Source organism: Canis aureus, chromosome 29 (genome assembly GCF_053574225.1).
Source record: "Canis aureus isolate CA01 chromosome 29, VMU_Caureus_v.1.0, whole genome shotgun sequence".
Lineage (NCBI taxonomy): Eukaryota > Metazoa > Chordata > Mammalia > Carnivora > Canidae > Canis > Canis aureus.
This window is the reverse complement of record NC_135639.1, coordinates 4,502,565-4,521,309: the sequence shown is the minus strand read 5'-3', so window position 1 is coordinate 4,521,309 and position 18,745 is coordinate 4,502,565. Positions and strand designations below refer to the sequence as shown.

General features: G+C 50.0%; 1 protein-coding gene across 1 annotated transcript; it reads right to left on the bottom strand.

Moving 5' to 3' along the window:
* Nucleotides 1-1,845: 1,845 nt before the first annotated feature.
* Nucleotides 1,846-16,905, bottom strand: CLRN3 (clarin 3). Its single transcript, XM_077877215.1, has 3 exons — nucleotides 16,479-16,905; nucleotides 8,983-9,162; nucleotides 1,846-4,324 (listed from the first exon to the last, which is right to left on the bottom strand). Exons 1-3 carry the CDS (start codon nucleotides 16,705-16,707, stop codon nucleotides 4,044-4,046), a joined length of 690 nt encoding a protein of 229 aa, XP_077733341.1. The 5' UTR covers nucleotides 16,708-16,905; the 3' UTR covers nucleotides 1,846-4,043.
* Nucleotides 16,906-18,745: the final 1,840 nt, after the last annotated feature.

Here is an 18,745-nt window from a genome sequence, read left to right as displayed (position 1 = left end):
CCACCCTCTCCAGCTCAGGTTAGCACCCAGGCCAGCTGAAGGTTTTCTTCAAAACCAACTGGCTGCTTTGTTGGAACAAGCTGCTCCTTTTGGTTCTGAGTGAACGGGAGCCACCCTGAGATTCACACATGCGGTGAAATGTAACGGGGACACCCAGTAGGCCGCGCCTTCCGTGGGGACCGCCTTCCCTTCCCACTTCTGTCCCGGAGCCCCACCGCAGGCCTGTGCCACCAGCCTGACGAAAAGCAGTGTTTTGGGAACTGAGTCAGATAGAGGCCGGAAAGCATACCCGTCCGAGTGTTGCTTTGACCTCTGCCTTGCCACCTGCCACCTTCAGACGCTCAGTCAAGTTTACCAACTTCCCTAGTCTAGGTTGTAGGGTCACTTACCAAGCACAAGAATGGTGTGGCCTGAAGTAGCTAAGGGTGGGAGCACGAGCTCACCTTTAATCCGGATTACAGTTTTTATATACTGAAGGGTCTGTGAGGGAGGATGGTGCCCGTTATCGGGGACCAGGAGCCTCCACACACCTCGGCGGGGTCCATCCCGCAGCCCTGAGAGCGAATCCTGCTTTTGTCGTCCCATCTCACAGATGAGTAGAGGGAGGCTCTCGGAGGTTAAGTAACTTCTCCACACAGGCAGGCAGCCTGACTCCAGAACGGCCCTCTCCACCCTATGCTGACTGTCATTTCTATTATTTATGTTTTAGTTTTTGGTCGTGAAAAAACAGATAGAAGCTCAGAAGGGGCCATGAGTGGGCCGGCTCTGAGATCCCAGAGCAGTTTACACGTGGAGCCTCCAGCTGTGTCTCCACGCCCTGGGTGATGAGGTTTTCGGGGGTGAGGATGGGGAACAGGGCTGTGTGGACGGATGTGCCTTCCACACTTCTGGCTGAAGGATTTATCTGCCCACAGCATCCCCCCACCCAGTGAGGGGGAGGGAGGTTCTGGGTGCCGGGGTCAGGAGAGCACAGTGTGGCTCAGGGACCAAGGCCCAGTCTCTCTGTGCTGCAATTTCAGAATCAGAAAGCCTCCTGCCTCTGAGCCATCCACTCCCACACACGCTGGGCCCACATCCTTAGTCAGGCTGCAGAAGGACATCAGATCAGGTGACTAAGAACCTGCCTTCAAGTCTGTGCTCGGTGGCAGGTTTCAGTGAAGGAGGAAGAAGATCATTGCAGGGGGCGATGTGCAGGCAGGAGAACCTGTTCTGGAGCTCTGCTTGGTGGCCGCCTGCCCTTTGCAGAATCTGCAGGCTCCCAGGGCTTCCAAGAGCACCGAGTAGGCCCTGAAGGCAGCAAGCAGCCAATTTGTCCACCCGTATGGCCACGTGTCACTTGCAGGAATACCACTACTGTATGGCCATGGAGGGCTGGCTGCTGGAGCGCTGCATGGACCCCGAACAGTCTCATATCCACGGACACAATCCTTCCCGCCCTGCTTCATCCCCAGGGTTTGTTGAGATGAGCAAATAAAACTCTAATAGTGAGAGCAAACCTTACCTTGGGGGGGGGGGGGGTGTCCCTGTCTCCCAAAGTGCTTTGCAAACATCAACTCACTGCTGGAGAGGGTGGGGGGTAGGGGGGTGGGGGTACTAATCACTTTGACTTTATTTATTTATTTGTTAAAGATTCTATTTATTTATTCATGAGAGACACAGAGGGAGAAGCAGGCACCATGCATGGAGCCTGATGTGGGATCCCGGGTCTCCAGGATCACACCCTGGGCCAAAGGCGGCACTAAACCACTGAGCCACCCAGGGATCCCCTCACTTTGAGTAAAGAATTAATTTCCCTAAAATTATCATCATAGACCCTGTGTTATTATGATATTGAAGAGGACAATATTCTATGTGATTTATTTATTTTTCAAGTGTGCATGAATCTTGTCATCCAGCTCATCGTCATAAGACCACATGGGCTAATTGTGTGGGGGGGTGTCATATCATGACCGCTGGAACCTTCTAATTCCACAGAATAGTTCAGACCTTCAAAATCATGCTTCATGTGGTTCCATGACAACAAACATAATGCACATTCATGAAGTAATTTTAGAACAGCCGATCACGGCTACGTCTAGGAGAAGTCTGCAGACTTCATTCTTCCTTAAGATTTCTAAGGAACACACAGAGTTTCTACCTTCAGACACAGTAAGAGTCAAGCTCTTCATCCCCAGAACTGTGAGCTGTACTTCCACATACCAGATTCCTGTTTTGAATGGTTCTTTAAAGGTCATCTGTGATATAAGGCTTGAGATAGTTCACACTCTGAGATGAGGAAAATGAGGAAACATGGTCTTTATATTTCGTAGTGTCCTTTGCATTAACATGGAGTGTGAGCGCCTACCTATTCAGCGATGATTTGCATGATTTGTTACCCATACCTGTTTCCTCTTCTATTGCTTGTCCACATTATCCAAGCCCGACATAAAATCCAACCTTCAAAGAACATGAATGTTTTCAGTTTCAAAGAGCTTAGAACCTTTTCACTGTTGAGAATCATATTTTTAATACGTCCAATGTTGCACAGCAAGTTAATTTATTAGCGTAACCTGGACTTGGGGGTGGGCGGTTATAGAGGACCGACCTTTCAGAGAATCAGCACAGTCTGGTGACTAAGTACCTGTTTTATGTGGAATTTAACAACTGCACTTGGAATGTTTGTCCCGACTTCTCCACAGTAAGCTCTGCCGCGGCAGGTACCTGGGTTAGCACAGTGCTAATTGCATCATCATAGGTAGTCAATGGGCGTTTTTTTGAATGAAAAATATTATTTCTAAGGAAGATTGTTGGAATATAGTAGATAAGAAGGTCATGAATCTCTAACAGCTTCATAAAGGATGTATCTTTCTGTCCAAAGAGCTGCTGCTTCGAAAATTACACTAATAGATTTCTGCTCTGTTTGGCTTTGGTTCAATCAAGACTCGACGGGTCATGATTTCAGGATCCTGTCAATGCAAAACCTGACTGATTTGTGGGACTTTCAGGCCCAAAAGATCCTCAGAGGGATTTTCTAGAAGAATATCCTACTGGGAAAGTAGGTCTAATCCATTCTGGAGTTTTTCAAAAATTTCCTGATTGGCCATTGTGTTCTTTGGAGTCTGCGAACGCATTTTACTCACATGTTCTTAGAGGCCAACCCAACCTCTGTGTTCTGCATCTGCCTAGCCTTGACTTGGGGAATGCCTGCAAGCTCAGAGCTCGAAGCCACAGCTTAGCCTTTGGCTGGGCAGGAAGCTACTGATGGCTGATACACTCCCATCCGGCCAACTATATTGTGTCAACAGCAAAGGGCTGGTTACCAGAACTTGTGGCAATGTTATATTTCCCTTTTTGACTAATTAACCACAATCCTTTTAAACCAGAGATACATATAGACTCCCTTGTGTGAAGGCTTTAGGACTGTAATTTTTATCTTTCTTAAATCTTCTCACTTCTTTCTTCCATACAAAAACTGCACCTTGGCACCTCAAAAAAATGCATTTGAAGGTCATATATCAGCACTTCTACCCACTACCAGGCTTGAATTATGTTGACAACCGAGGGTCCAGAGGACCAGGGCATTTACTCCCAAGTCTCACCCATCTTTTGCCTCCAATACCCGGTCCTGGAATGACGAGTTCTGATTCCCTCTGTCCCTGGAAGTCTTCACTCAAACAGTGGCATAAAAATACCTGGTCCCTCCTGAGGAGGAGGAGATCGTAGGTGCTAAAGTGCTTTAAACTACTTAAGGGAAAGATCCATACCACAAACCTTTATTGTCTTAGAGAGTGAGACCAGCTCGGGAGGGTCCATAGTCTCATAATCATTTTACGGCTTTGAATCGTGCATGGACTGGAGCACTTTCCCCTTCATCTTCCCCACCCTAGTGGGAAGAACCCTTTCCAAGGTGACATCATTTATGGAGTGTCCTGAGATACAAGACTATCACAAAGTGACAGTCAACCAGGGTTGCATGCTGATTGTCCAGACAAGCGAGCCAGTCGCTGCTGGGGAGCTGATGGACGGTGCAATAGACCTACTGACAGAATTACAGAACACTGGCTTCAGAATAGAATTCCATCTCTTGGAGCAAATTCCATGGGCTTTCTCTCCTCCTGTTTTCGCTGGTATCGGGCCTTCTGGAAGAAAAAAATGATGACCACGGTGACAACATTTAGAAGAATGACGAGCAGCGTGAGCCAAAACGAGTAACCATAGCTGTGGGTCGCTCCTCCGTAGGTGGCTGCTGGATATACAGGGTACAGCGTCTGGGCCAGCTCTTTGGAGAGATGGTTGGATTGTGTGTTCCCCACGAACAGGATCATGGCCACGAAAATCAAGAATGCTGGAAAGAAGATTCAGTCTCATAAATGATATGATACTTTTTTTTTTTTTTTTTACTGTCACTTTCTTTCTTGATGGACCCTGTGCTCTGTGGACAATTACGGACTGTCTACATGGGGATTTACAGTCTTCTAGGTACCGGAGCTTAAAGGAACCATAACACCTGAGCTAGATTCTAGGCACCGACCACTAAAGATGGGGGGCAGCATCCAGCCAAAGGCAAACATAAGGTTCAAGACCTTTTGCGGAGCCCCTCCCTCAGCCCGTGCCCACACAGCTGCATGGAATGAACCCTGGAATGAGCAGACAGGAGAGCCAACAAGAAGCTTTCTAGAGAGGAGTGGATGGATGACAAGTACTGAAAGGTCAGAGCATTGCAAACAGAAGAGACCAGGCTACATGAAGACACAGAGGGGGCAGTGAGCTCAGAGCCGCGGGGGCCACGAGACAGGTCCTGGCTGATGGGAGCTGCTCTGAGCATCCTGAGCACTGCCCACCAAGGAGGCCACCTCCCTGCAGAGCTGCAGACATTGCCTCAGAGCCCGGACTTGCATCCTGCTCACAGTGGAGGGTGGCGTGTAGCCAGGAAGGGTCTCCTCACTAAACTCGTGTGGGAAGAGAATTTGATCATTGTGTTCTCATCCCTTTTTTTTTTTTTTTTTTTTTTTTTTAAATTCTTCACAACATCCTCCCCTGGAGAGTGTGTCTGGGTATTGACTTTGGACAGTCACGTTGGCCCAGGTGAACAGAGTTCTGGAGTCAGAGTGAGCCGAGTTCCAGGGCTCCAGCCACACGGTCCCACACGTGTGCTTCTCTGGGCCTCATGCCTCACCTTCCAAAGGGGATCAGGCTGACCAAGGCAAAGGGTAGACTTGGGGTTGGTTGGAACAGGGCTGGGCTGGGAGTTGGGGAGGCGATGATGGCCAGCGGGCATCGGGTTCTCTCTGAGCTGATGGAATGTTCTAAGAGTGATGGAGGGGAGGGCTGTACATGTCTGTGAACATTTGCCCAGCACTCAACAGACATTCCGGGGTCAACGTGTCCAGGCTGTAGCCCACGCCCAGGGACTTTTCCCAATCCTCCAAACGCCCTGACTCCAGGGCTTTGGTGTGAGGAGAGAGCTTTGACCTTGATGACGGACTTTCATCCTCAGCGTGATGGTTCTGCTTCACAATAATGTGTGCATACGAGAGCCCCCTCCTCTGATGCTCTACGCGTCTCACACTCCTTAATTATCCTTCATTACGCTCTTGTGAAATTTCTTATAAAAGCTTAGTCACAAAGGAGTAGGTGAACACAGGGTTGCACTTTTCTCTGCAGTGGGACGTGCTCGGCTTTGATATCAGTTGGGAGGGGCCGCCGCAGACAAGTGCTGACCTGAACCCCTGCACGAAGGAGATGCCTCTCCCCGACTGCTTCTCCTGGGCTCTGGAGCAGGGGATTTAGAGAGGGATACAGGGGGCCCCGTGGCAGGAGGGGGGAGCTCCCGAAGGCTCAGGAGGCTGTCTCCAGGCCTGGCCTGCCCGCATCAGGCCATGCGACCTGCCCCATCACTTTCTGCTCTCTGGGTTCCTGGGCTGAGGATCACATGTGTTGGGACAATCTGCAAAGTCGTCTCAGGCTCCAACATTTTCTCCATCTACAGTGATATCCCCTGTGGTCAGGGTCGGGCCACCCCAGACCGCTGTGGGGCAAAGGGCAGCTGGGGCTGGAGGGCACGGGAGCTGCCTGGGAGGCTGTGATGCTGTTGTTTCCCTCAAAGCACAGTCTGCTCCTGTTCCTTCAGAACCTTGCTAGGGAGCCCACTTCCTCTTCCCTGCAGCCACGGGGAGCTTGTTCCAAGTCAGCCTGAATGGGGATTTGCGGCACTTCCCTCTGGCTCCAGAGCCCCTGGAGCCAGCCTGACCAAGGTGACCAAGGCTCCTGCCAAGATGACCCGAAGCAAGGGTGTCAATGGCATCTTTGTGCATAAAAGCTGTGTGCAGGCCGAGCCTCACATCATCAGGGTTTTCACTACGTGCTGCACACTCGATGCACGTGTGAGGAAAATCGGGAGTCCTCAGAGGCACACTCAGGGAAAATCTGGCTTCACAGGGCCCTGGGATCAAGAGGCTATGGGGCACGGGGGGGCGTTCAGAGGAGGCCAGACGTGAAGCCCGACGCCACACACATCTCCCTGCGACCCCTGCTAGACTGCAGACCTCCTTCTTACACATCGACGTCTCCCTACATTTCTCTGCCCCCCAACAGCCTCTTCTGTGTGTTAGAACTTGCCCCAAGCAGGGAAAGGAATGCTGCACAGCTCTCTGCTCTCCCTGGCAGAGGATACTTTGTTGTTACAGGTAGGTGGGGATTGAGGGGAAGGCCGTCCGCCCTGCGTTTTTCATGTTTTCCTCCACAAACACGCATCGGCCTCTGCCGCTTGCAAAGTCAGCTTATACTCAGCCGTGGGGACAAAGAGCTGGAAACTCCAGCCTTGCAGAAACAGGGTTTATGAAGCAATGGGCCTTGAGCCCTGCAGGGTGTCGAGCAGCGACGTGGTCCCGGCTTGTCCCTGACGCCCCACGCCCAATCCTGCTTTGGTACAGGCACCTGATTCCCCAGCCCCAGCTCTGAGGGGTCGGGTGTCCCAGGACCAGGTGGTCAGCCAGGGAGTTCAACCCCACTGGAGGCCACGGAGATTGTTCCAGGGACGGGAAGGACAATTCTAGTTAGAGATTTGGGGGGAAAGAAGTCCTTTCTCCTGGGGCTGCTGGCAGCCATCCTGCCTCCGAGGGGACCAGCCTCCTGCCTAACGCCAGAGAGAGCACTGGCAAAATCAGGAGACAAGCACTGAGGGGAATCAGAGTTCCGAGGGTGGAGGCCGAGAGCCTGAATCCAGCTGTGCCTGAGGCCACCGTTTTCTTTAGCTGCTTCATTATATGAGCAAAAATTAAAATAATCCTTTTTTTTTTGCCTTGGTAAAGAGTGCTGGTGGGTCCTGCCTTTGGTTCGGCTGGGGTGACGGTCATCCTAGGAATAGTGGGGGGAAAGGAAGCTTGGCCTTGGGGAGAGGGTATCTGAGTTTGTAACCAAGTCCTCGGCTTGGCTGCTGGTGCCTTTGTGAGACCAGAGCTGGGCACACCGTGTGGCTGGCCCACAGCCGGTGCCCATTCAATTGCTGGGGGGGGGGGGGGGGGGGTTGGTTGTTTTTACCACCAGGTAATAAGACCACAGGAAGAAAGGAAAGGGCAAGTCATGTGTCATCCACACATGCTAAAGCAGCCCGGCCCCAAATCCTCAGAGCCGAGGAGCGAGCCTGCCGTGTGGCCGTACCTGCAGTCCCAGTTCCCACCGCTGGCCTGGCTTAACGATTACGAATTGCACCCTTAAAAGCATCCCCTTTAGGGGCACCTGGGTGGCTCAGAGGTTGAGCATCTGCCTTTGGCTCAGGGCATGATCCCGGGGTCCTGGGATGGAGTCCCACATCGGGCTCCCTGCAGGGAGCCTGCTTCTCCCTCTGCCTGTGCCTCTGCCTCTCTCTCTGTGTTTCTCATGAATAAATAAACTCTTTTTAAAAATCCCCTTTTGAGCAGTGAATTGCATGGATTTCCCTTGTTCTGTGCCATCTGGGGTGAGCTCATGCAGCTCCTCAACTGTTACTTTGAAGAAGGCCACAGTGCTCCGGTCAGGGGTCAGGGCGCCCCTCCCCTGGGAGCCACAGCCCTGCGGACGGCCACGGCACAGAGCCCCGGGGATCTCTTCCCACCACCTGCCCCGGGCTTGGGCAAGGGTGGCCCCTCACAGAAAGACAAGAGGAAGCTGCCCACTGTCCTCCTCCAGGTTTCCTGTCACCTTAATATCCAGACCCTCTTGCCTGTGCTTGAAAGTTCCTGGCCTCTGTTGAAATGTGCTCCCTGGAACGTGAAGCCACCCCCAGAGGCATCCCGCAGGTACGACAGGCTTCTTCAGATCCGCTCTCAAGAGCAGGTATTCATGGGGGGTGGGGAGAGCAGAGGAAATCTGGCACCTGGCGAGCCAGAGGGACCCCACTGGACCACGGTGGCCGCTGAGCCTCGCGGAGACCCAGGGAGAGCAGCGGTCTCGTACTATGACTGACGCTCAGATCGGCTCCCCGGCGGCATTCAGCCCCACCCTGACCTTTACCATAAACAGATAAAGCGACCTGGCCACACGGTACAGAATCACCAGGGCTCACAGGTCACCCACAAGAAGGGTGTTGGCCTCAGATTCTCTGGGTGACCTTTGTGGTTCTCTGTGGGGCAGCCATACAGCTGTGTCATGTGTGGATTTTAGCCCACAGTGGCTTATTTGGAGGTGAGGCTCCGTGCGGGGACCCCGCCCGATGTGGGACTCGATCCCGGGACCCCAGGATCATGCCCTGGGCTGAAGGCAGACACTCAACTGCTGAGCCCCCCAGGCGTCCCAGCCCACCCGTGCGTTTAAAACAATGTCATTTCCGAGGGGCTTAATAAATGCTGTAGGCTTATACGAATAACCCCCAGGCCCCTGCACACAACTTGGCACAGACTAGGTCTGCTTAATCTCCCCAGCTCTCGCACACACCCTGTGTGTGTTCGTCGTGTGCCCGAGCAGCGGAGAGACGAGACGCGGAGGCCAGCTCTCCGCGGAGCGCCAGGCGTTCCCGGGGACACTCACCACCAAGCCCGCTCCAGGTGTACACCCCCACTGGTCCCAGGAACGTCTGGTAGGGGTTGCTGATGCTGTTGTAGAACGTGAGCCCCGAACTGAGCAGCGAAGCGCACAGGCTGAGGACCAGGAACAGGATCGTCACCAAATGCAGAGTTCTTTGGGAAGAGGTGTTCAATTTCTCTAAAACTAAAGCAGCGTTTGGTAAGCACAGAGCACAGAAAGCAAACACCAAGGCCCCTAGACCAGAGGCTACCCCCCCGCCCCCCCACGCCCAGGCAGGCCTCTGCACTCGGGGTTAGGGATGGCGGGAGACACCCGCCAGGTGCTAGGGTTAGGGATGGCAGGAGGCACCCGCCAGGTGCTTGGGTTAGGGATGGCGGGAGGCACCCGCCAGGTGCTTGGGTTAGGGATGGCAGGAGGCACCTGCCAGGTGCTTGGGTTAGGGATGGCAGGAGGCACCTGCCAGGTGCTTGGGTTAGGGATGGCGGGAGACATGTGTCAGGTGGGTGGGGACAGGAAGGGGCGGGACCCCAGGATCCGCCTTCCCTGCTTGAATGTGTGTGGCCTCGGGGCTTGGGATAAGCGGCTCGCTATCCCAATTGTAATTTCCCCCAGAAAAGAGGGCGCCCTCCTTGATAAGCTGCCGCAGGGCTGGACAACGTTCCTCGGGGCATCCTGGCCTCAGATGCTTGCCAGTGGGCATTGCCACAGCTCCTCGTGGGCGGGGGTCCCTTGCTCTGAGCATTACTGGGCTTCCACTTGGGGACACCTATGGGGGGGCCACCCTGAAAACCTGTGACAGAGAGGATCTGGTCAAGCCTGAGATTTCTGAGGTGAGCCCATTACACAGAAGGTGGGGGGAGGGGCTGATGGGGGTGACCGGGTAGCGGGGAGCCAGAGATGGCCCAGAGACAGGAGATGACAGCCGTGTGTACACCTGAGGTGTCGGCCGCACTTCCCGACTTCACTTTCCTTGGAGCCGGGGCGCCCAGGGCCCGTGTGGCTCAAACGCAGAAGGTGGCCGCAGGGCAAACCATCAGAATTCTTTCCAAGCTCAAGTCCTCTCAGTTCTAACAGCATTTTATAAAATGTGCATATTTCTTAAGTGCAAAGGAGCTTCCAGGCATGGATATGCACTCGTGCCCAACGAAACACAGATGCCCTGCGCTGTTGGCCACGGGTTCCTGCTTTTGCCACATCCTCCTGCTCCGCCACCAGCCGAGGTCCCTAAGCAGCTGTTTCCTCTGCGTGCGCCTTTGTTTACAACACAGAATGACCAGACACCGGGGGCACGCTGTCCCCACACTTCCCCGTAACCCCAGCCGCGCATTTATAAAACATCTCCAAAGGCTGCCGGTGTGTCTTGGGGTCTTCGGTGATCGCCACCACGTTAAATAAAGTGTTTACCAAGATGTTCTGTGGAAAGCCACAATGACACACGGGAAAAGCAACCTGGGGAGAGGATTTCGGGGTTCATGGTCATATGTTCACGAAGTCTTCGGGAATTGTGAGTTACGAGAACCCTGACAGGGTGGGGAGGTCTGGTAAGACAAAGTCAAAACCTTCTTCTTTCCATTCCTGTTTCTCAGGCCCTGGGAGAGATCGGGAACCGCTCACAGCCTGGCCACAGCTTTAAAGAACAGAAACCGGGCAGCCCGGGGGGCTCAGCGGTTTAGCGTCACCGTCGGCCCAGGGCGTGATCCTGGAGACCTGGGATCGAGTCTCGCATCGGGCTCCCTGCATGGCGCCTGCTTCTCCCTCTGCCTGTGTCTCTGCCTGTGTCTCTCTCTGTGTCTCTCATGAATAAATAAATAAAATCTTTAAAAAAAAAAAAAAAAAGAACAGAAACCAGAAAAGCCAGGAAAGACATCCCTTGTTCTCAGGCCCAGGGGCTCCTCATCTCTTCTCTCTCTCTCTCTCTCTGTGTGAACCGGATTGCTTCAAAGAACAGGGTCCCTGGGAACCAGAGGGGGGCCCCGGGACGTGGTGCGCACCAGGGGAGGCGCAGCCAAGCCTGCTCCTGACCTGCATCCTGGCAGCAGGGGGCCCTGTCTTTGCAAGGTGGTCCTTTTCATGCCCTGTCGCCTTCATTATTTAAAAGCTCTTCACTGGTGGTGGCTGCAAGTGATGAATCACTGAATTCTACTCCAGAAACCAACACTGCTCTGCATGTTAACTAGCTAAAATTTACATTAAAAAAAAAAAAAAACACCCACATATAAATAAATAAATAAAAGCTCTTAATTGTGTCGTGCCCAAATGGGCATCTCTACGACCTCTGCCTGGAGTCCTAATGCTTCCTCCAGAGCAACACAGAACCCACTTGCTCCTCTCTGGTCATTGAAGAGAGATGTGAGCCCCCGTGTGATTAACAGCCCACATCTCCAGAATGTTCTTTGGAAGGCGTGATTCCAAAGCTCCCACCAGCCTGCCCCCTGCTCTGTACACATTGACTCTGACTCTAAGCCTCAAAACATGCTGGACAGAGCGGCACAGCTCTCTCTGCCCAAACGGATACCACCCCTCTCTCTTCTCTTCACTTCTAAACATCTAAATTGTTAATTCTGATTTTTTTCTTTCTTTTCTTTCTTTTTTTTTTTTTTTAAGTCAGCAGTATGCTAGGAGGGAGACAGATTTCCTGTTGCTGGACAGTGGACATTGAGAGGCTACAGAAACCAAACTGGTGGAAAGAGGAGTAGAGACTTGCATGCTGCCCCGTGCAAGCACGACCACGCATCCCTGGGGACCCCGAGAACACAGGGGCCAGAAAAAGGGAGCTATCAGCCCAGCGACATGGCCCCGATGACCTCACCGCCCTTGGCTAGAGAACATTCTGCTCCTCGGCGAGAGAGGCGGGCCTGGGAGCAAAGTTCAACTCACACATGTCCAATCTTCTTGTACCCAGTGGGGACTGGACTGTTTCACAATTTCCGCTCATGAATGACCCCCAGGCTGGCCCAAGTCCTCAGCACAGGCCTCTGTGTTATGCATCTCACGGAAGAACCCTCATGGCATAGGTTAAACTAAAAATGTGGTCCTGCCTGTCCCCACCTATTGCCTGGGTGGGGATGGCTGAGGTCCAATGGGCCACTGCCCCCTGGGTGCCACCTGCACCAGGGAAGCCCTTGGCCTGGGTCTTTCCAAAGGGTCTGAGCACAGGCTGAGACTCTAGCTCTTTGGGTCACCCTGGAGATGCCGGGGTCGGCGCCTCCTCCTGCATCTGTTTTGAAACCAGTGGATAGGGATCCCTGGGTGGCGCAGCGGTTTGGCGCCTGCCTTTGGCCCAGGGCACGATCCTGGAGATCCGAGATCGAATCCCACATCGGGCTCCCGGCATGGAGCCTGCTTCTCCCTCTGCCTGTGTCTCTGCCTCTCTCTCTCTCTCTTTCTCTCTCTCTCTCTCTCTGTGTGACTATCATAAATAAATAAAAATTAAAAAAAAGAAAGAAACCAGTGGATGATGACCTCAGAGTAGAAGTAGATAAAAAATGGGAAGTAGGCACACCTGTTCAGAGGTGGAGGGTGGGATGCTGCAGAATTTCCAAGTGTGACCATGAGGAAGAATTGCTTCCCATTCCAGTCACCCTGTTTGTCCCTCCCATCAAGGAGGAAGCTCGGAGCTCTCATCAGAAATTTGCTGGGGACCGAATAAACTCTGTGTGGAGCCAATAAGAAATAATTTGGATACTTAACTAGAAAATAGCCATTTTGGTGTGAGGAGAATGTCATCCCTGGAGTGTCCTGGAGAATATTTCTGCCTCATGCGCTTATTAAAAGCTATAAATGGATGTTCCTTTGCAAATGGCGAACATTGCACTTTTTTCAGATTAAACCAGAAAGTGACAATGAGGTTAGGCTTTGTTTTTGACTGTTGGTAACATCTAACAGACATGATTTTTCAGAAGGGCTTCAATTTGGAGCCGACTGACTCATACTTCTCTTTGTATTAATGTAACAATTTAACTTAATTTTAAACTGCCGTATTTTAAAATTCTATTTCAGCCTCTGAGTTTCCTGCCACACAGGTATGACAGCTGTATCTCTCAGCCCCCTCCTGGCTCAGAACTCAGACAATGAAAGCTGGAAATTCAGGGAAAGTTAGCAAGAATGAAGCAGAATAACCCCCACCCGCCCCAGCCCCCCCCCCCCCACTAGCATCTGACAGCTGCTCTCTGCCTACAAAAGTAGCAAATACATTCCGTTCTTTCCTCTTCCTTTTCAGGGCCAAGCGTTGGAATCAGGAAAACCACCTCACAATTGGAACTAATTGCCCGGATTCTGGCAACCTCAGGAAAGAGGCCACGGCTCCCACAGCTGGGACGCAGAAATGTGCTGGGGGCGGTGGGCTGCGTACAGAAATGGGTCATCTGGACATCGGGCTTTCTGTGCGTGGAGATTTAACCCTTCAGGATCCTCTTGCTCTATGGTCTTCCTAGCTCTGGTTTTCCATAAGTTCTCAGAGCCTGGGGGAGAGCCAGTGGCTTTGTGGGTGGGTGCGACCTGCCTCCACCCTCCCTTCAAGCGCTTGGGTCATCAGGGAGGCTGACTTGGTGGGCTCCTCAACCCATGGGCTGCAGTACACCCCTGACCAGCTGGGCCTTCCAGGTCTTCCAAGAAGTCCCCGTTGGCATGCCCAGCCTCTGAGAACTGTATCTGGGTTCTCTCACGGAGAAGCAGGGGGAGTGCATTTCCTGCCCTGTTCAACTCCATCACCCAGCGTGGTCATGTCTCTGGGGACAAACCAGTGGCTCCTCCTCCAAAAAGTAGAGGTGTATAGGGGGAGGGGGTGGGTAAGCAAGAGTACTAAGGAAGAAATCAGCCTCCTTTGTCTCCTCGCAATGAATTTTTTTTTTTTTTTTTTTGCAGCAGATTTACTGTTCTAATTATTTTTATCTTGGGCCAATAGTGCAATTTTGATTCCCCTGAGAACAAACGGGGTGGGTGGAGAAAAGGGACTGGCGGGTGGGGTGGGGGGGAACAGACTGGGCGAAACTCCCTGTCACTCTCATAGCCACCTGCACTGCCTGATTCAACTGAAGGGGGCCTTTCTCTAGACAGAAGCTATGGCGAGCCCACCAGGCCCAGGAGGCGTGCGCAATGCCCCTCAGCATCCCAGCCCCTCCTTCCCGGACCAGCTGCTCAGGGAAGTGTTTTTGGATTGAAATTCAATATCCAGAACTTTAGGAGCTAGCAAAAGCAAAGTGTCTACTGGTAGACACAGGGGCTGTAAATTTACATCTGGATATTGGACAGATTGAGAGGCCACTAGATGAAGCTAGTAGATCTCCTGGTCGGGCTGAGCTGGCTAAATAATCCAGTCACATGCGGGAGAGTTTCCTTAGCAGGTTTGACCGATTATTTTCCCCAGCCGTTGACCTATTGGTGGCCGGGTTCTTTTGGCTTGTTGAAACCAGCCATTGTCACCTCACACTGTGCTGTCATCTCAAAGTCTACAGCCAGAATTGGCACAGTGTGCGGAAACGTAGCCGAGCTTTGCGATACAAACTACCCTTTGGAGATAGATGTTCATTGTGATCTCATCCTGGCCAGGAAGCTGATAGTGTTCACATCTTAAAAGGAAAAGTTAATGTATCACTGCTGGGGAAGGGGAAGTGGCATTTTTACGGATTTTATTTTACTGCCAAGGATTGGTTTCTGATTTGAGCTGAGCCCCGTGTAGTCCTGAGAAACTAGCAGGGCAGCAGCCGTACCTCCAATTCTGCTCTCCAGGGAACACAGGCCCGGGTCTGCAGCAGCTGAACACCATGATATACGTCCTCCTTATGTGACTATCCCCTATCTTACAGAACTGCTTACCAGTCTTCCAAATTCAGTGATTGCTAAAACCATCAGCAGTGAAGACTCCCTAGGCTCTGGGGGGGCCCCAATAGACATTGGCCAGAGCACCTCTGATGTGCTCTTACTGATTAGGGGGTGGCTTATTTTCTACAGCACCTGGACCCTGGGAGAGTGGTGACTTCAGAAAGTTGAACGTGGCTCTGCAGTAACAAAGAATAAAAGTAGAGAGCCAGGCAAAAAAAAAATGCAAATAGTGTGCCTCCTTCACGCTGCCATATGGCGCTGCAGTGCCCACTTGGCCCTGTGCCCTTGGGGTCGTCCAAGACCACGTCTCTCCCTGCTAACTCCACACTGTTGTGCTCACTGCCCTCACCCCGGGCTTTAGAGCCAGGCCTGGACCTCCCTCGCCTCCCCTGAGCTCTCCTGACATAGGTAATCAGGGCTCTCACTGAAGCCATGGATCTCGGCTTGGAACCGACTGGTTCCAAACAGACAGCATGAAAATCAAAAAAATCACCGGCTGTTATCTCATATTTAAAATTTTTTCAATGTGTCTGGAGATTTAGGAACTAGTACACATTCTGGTTTTGAAAATGCTATTCACATACTGAATGTGTGACTGTGTGTTTGAAAGTCTTAGTTTCTGGTTGCTGCAAAGGGAATATTCCTTGTCTTTCTGAGACGCTGAGGCCGGTACTGGAGGAGGTGTGTAACATCACTAAAACACCGGAGGATACCTTGCTCTTGCTAATGTCAAAAGGACAAATTTCATAACTTGGAGATACAACTATGTTGCTCAGGGCTTAAGGCTCAAACTCAAACTAAATATTACATCTATATGAGGTAGAAAATGACCCACATTTATAAGTCAGCATGTAATGCCTGAGTCATAACCCATAATGCTGTCTACCTGCATGCAACACTCCTCAATGCAAAGTCCACTCGAGGTGCTAAATAATTTACAAATGTTGCTTTTAAATTTTGAGAGCATCATGGTATATATTCAGTCTTCGAAAGTCAAATAAGTAGCTAAATTCAGTTTATCATTCTTAATGGATCTTTGTGTTCCACTCCCTAAGAGAGGAGGGCATTATGATGTAAGAAATCAGGAAACAAAATTAGGAATTCCTATAAAACATGCAATTAATAGAATTAATAGAAATTTAATATCATGTCTGACACCAATGAGATATTTTGGAGGTTAAAATCCAAATTCAAGTTGATTAAAGAAACAACTGCAGATCTAGAAATGAGAGCTGGACTCACTTATATTTTCCACTTCATTTTTTTCCTCACCAAGATGCCACTAATGAAGTTCTGGCCAGAGGCTATTGTTCCAACTAAAAATCCACCATGAATACAATGAAAAATACTGTTCCCACTATCCTCTCACGTTGGATACCATATCCTGGCTAGATAGACTTATTTATTTGTCAGTAAACTCGATAGTACCGCTTCAACACAGCCTCTGCCAGAACTATGTAGACGGTGGTGCTAATAGACACACCCAGAGTGAGGAAGCTAAAATAATAATGTGGGTGAATTTTCAAAATTTAAAATATATATTCATATCTATGAGCCAGCTCAGAGCTCACAAGGAAATCAGTTTTGAACAGGTATTTGGCCCCAATAGAGGATGACATAAGTCTTACCCCAGTTAACGCAATCTCGCTGTACCCATTCAAAATTAATGTCTCATTTACCTCCAAAGTCTTTGTCTGATTCCTCGAGTCCATGACTGAATTCTTGACGGCTCTTGCCACGGAAGAGTCCGTAGGTGACAATGAGACTACCGTTTGAAGAAGAGTCACTGATAGCGATTCTGCTGCTGACCCATTCTTGGGTCCCGAGCATAGAGCAGACTACGATGAAGGCCCCAAAGCTTGTTAAAAAGCTTGATAGGAACATCAGTATTTTCTTTGTCGTAGGCATCTTCTCGGGAAAGTAGAGGTCCTAAGGTCACAAAAGAAAGCAACGGTCTGCTTATAATATGTTTGGGCCTTATCATTTGATGTCCAGTATTTAGAAATGGAGTCGAATGAATGCTTCTTGTAAAATATAAAAGCTTGCTCTTCGAGGGACAAAATGCCCCGAGGAACATTGGACTATGAATATAGTCGTAAAGATTTACAGTGGCTGAACTTTGGTCTGGAGTTAGGGGTTGCTATGGTTACAGCCAACCAGCAGAAACAAGGGAGCAGGCACAGTCTTCCTGAGGACTTCCTTGAGCACACGGTTAATTTATAACTCTTTGTCACATGCCGTCGAAGCAAGGTCGGCCACCGCGTCAGGGCCAGGACCCCTAAAACACGAGGGCCTGTCCTTCCCAAAGGTCGCGGACGCTAGCAGCCAACATCCACTTGCTTTACCCGTTAAGGACGGGACCCTAACAACAGTTCAAAAAGGAACACGAAGAAGATTAAGCCTTTGCTGACGATGCTGGGGGATGTAAAGAGCAAAGTCGACAGCCTCCTTACTTTTAGACCTTCTTAGAGAGATGCACCATTCAAATTTCCGCTCCCAAACTAGATCATAGTCGTACATTATTCAAATCCTAACTTGAGAGGGTCCATCTTTATTTGTCTTTAGTACTCCTTCTACATAACCCTTGTCATAACTCTAGGTATTTCCTGGCTTAGATTGCTGGAAATGAGTCAAGGCACTGAAGGTGAAAGTGTAGCAACATGAGAAAGATTTGTACCAATCTGACCACTCACCTTTACGCAATTGAATGGGCATGCTTTATCTTTGCAGCATTGTATATTCTTGAGAAAATTGATTTTTTCCGATAAGGTATATTTATTTTGACGACATTTTTAAGGGATGGGACGGAATTTCAGTAGTTTTTTCCTTTGAGCCCATTTTCCAGAGTGAAATGATTTTGTCTCGTGATATGCACTTTAGATATGCTCACACAAAAAAGATATCAAATAGAACTAACAAAAATAAAGAAAGCAAATATAATTAAAACTTCACCCTAGGAGAAGTAATTCTGTTCATACGTGGGCAGAGACTTTCATCCCCACGTCTTTATGTCTATGTCTACATTCACGTTAAAATCAAGTTCTACTTTATGTTCAACTCTGAAATGCGCTATTACAGATCTCAACAATTTGTCATGGGACTCTTCACCAATCGATCAAGTTTGCCAAGTAATCATAATTTACTCACACATATCTTTTTGGTGGGACATTTTAGTTGTTTCCAGTTTTTCGCTGCCATATCCACGGTGTGATGATGCCTCTTTATGTTTAATTTTGTTAGCCTTTCCAGGTGTTTTTGTGATGAATTCTCACACGTAAAACTGTTAAGTCAACAAGTACATGTAGACCCATGGAAGGTTTCAGCCAGTTTAAACACCTGCCAACAGCACTTTGGGCAGAGAGCTCATTTTCCCACAACCCCATCACCACACACTATTACTAATCCTTTTCACCTTTCACAAGCTAAGAGAAGAGAAATAGGTCGTTGGTATGATTTTTTTTTTAAAAAGGAGCAGTAAGGTTAACTCCTATTTGCATTTTGATTGTTCGTTGGTTTTTTTGTTTACACAAATGTGTGTTGACATTTGTCTGTTGACAGTGTTGGTTCATTTATTATATAGGGATGTTCTTTTATATATGATTGTACAGTAAGGGTATTAACCTGTGTCAACTCCACATGATAAGTATACGTGTATATATATGGATATGTGAGTCTACATATTAATTTTGTGGTTTGTATTTCACATATTGGCAGGACTTTTGTGTACATCTTTGTGGATGCTTTGCTGCCTAAAGTTAAAAAAGTCTATGTAGTTAGTCAAATATTTCAGTCTTACACATTGTGCTTCCTGGATTTGGTATCTCAACTCCCAAGCCATAAGGCTGTCTACATATTCAAACCAGCTCAAGCTTGCTTAAAAATGGAAAAGTGACGTACTCGGTAAGGGTACGTGGTTATCTCGCAGTCCCCCAGGGGAGGGTGACAA

Coding starts and splice junctions, on each gene's coding strand:
- CLRN3 (XM_077877215.1), bottom strand. CDS start 16,707: ATGCCTACGACAAAGAAAATACTGATGTTCCTATCAAGCTTTTTAACA. Junction 9,163..16,478: donor ATCAGACAAAGACTTTGGAG/GTAAATGAGACA, acceptor ACGCTGCTTTAG/TTTTAGAGAAATTGAACACC. Junction 4,325..8,982: donor CACCTGGAGCGGGCTTGGTG/GTGAGTGTCCCC, acceptor TCTTCTTTCCAG/CATTCTTGATTTTCGTGGCC.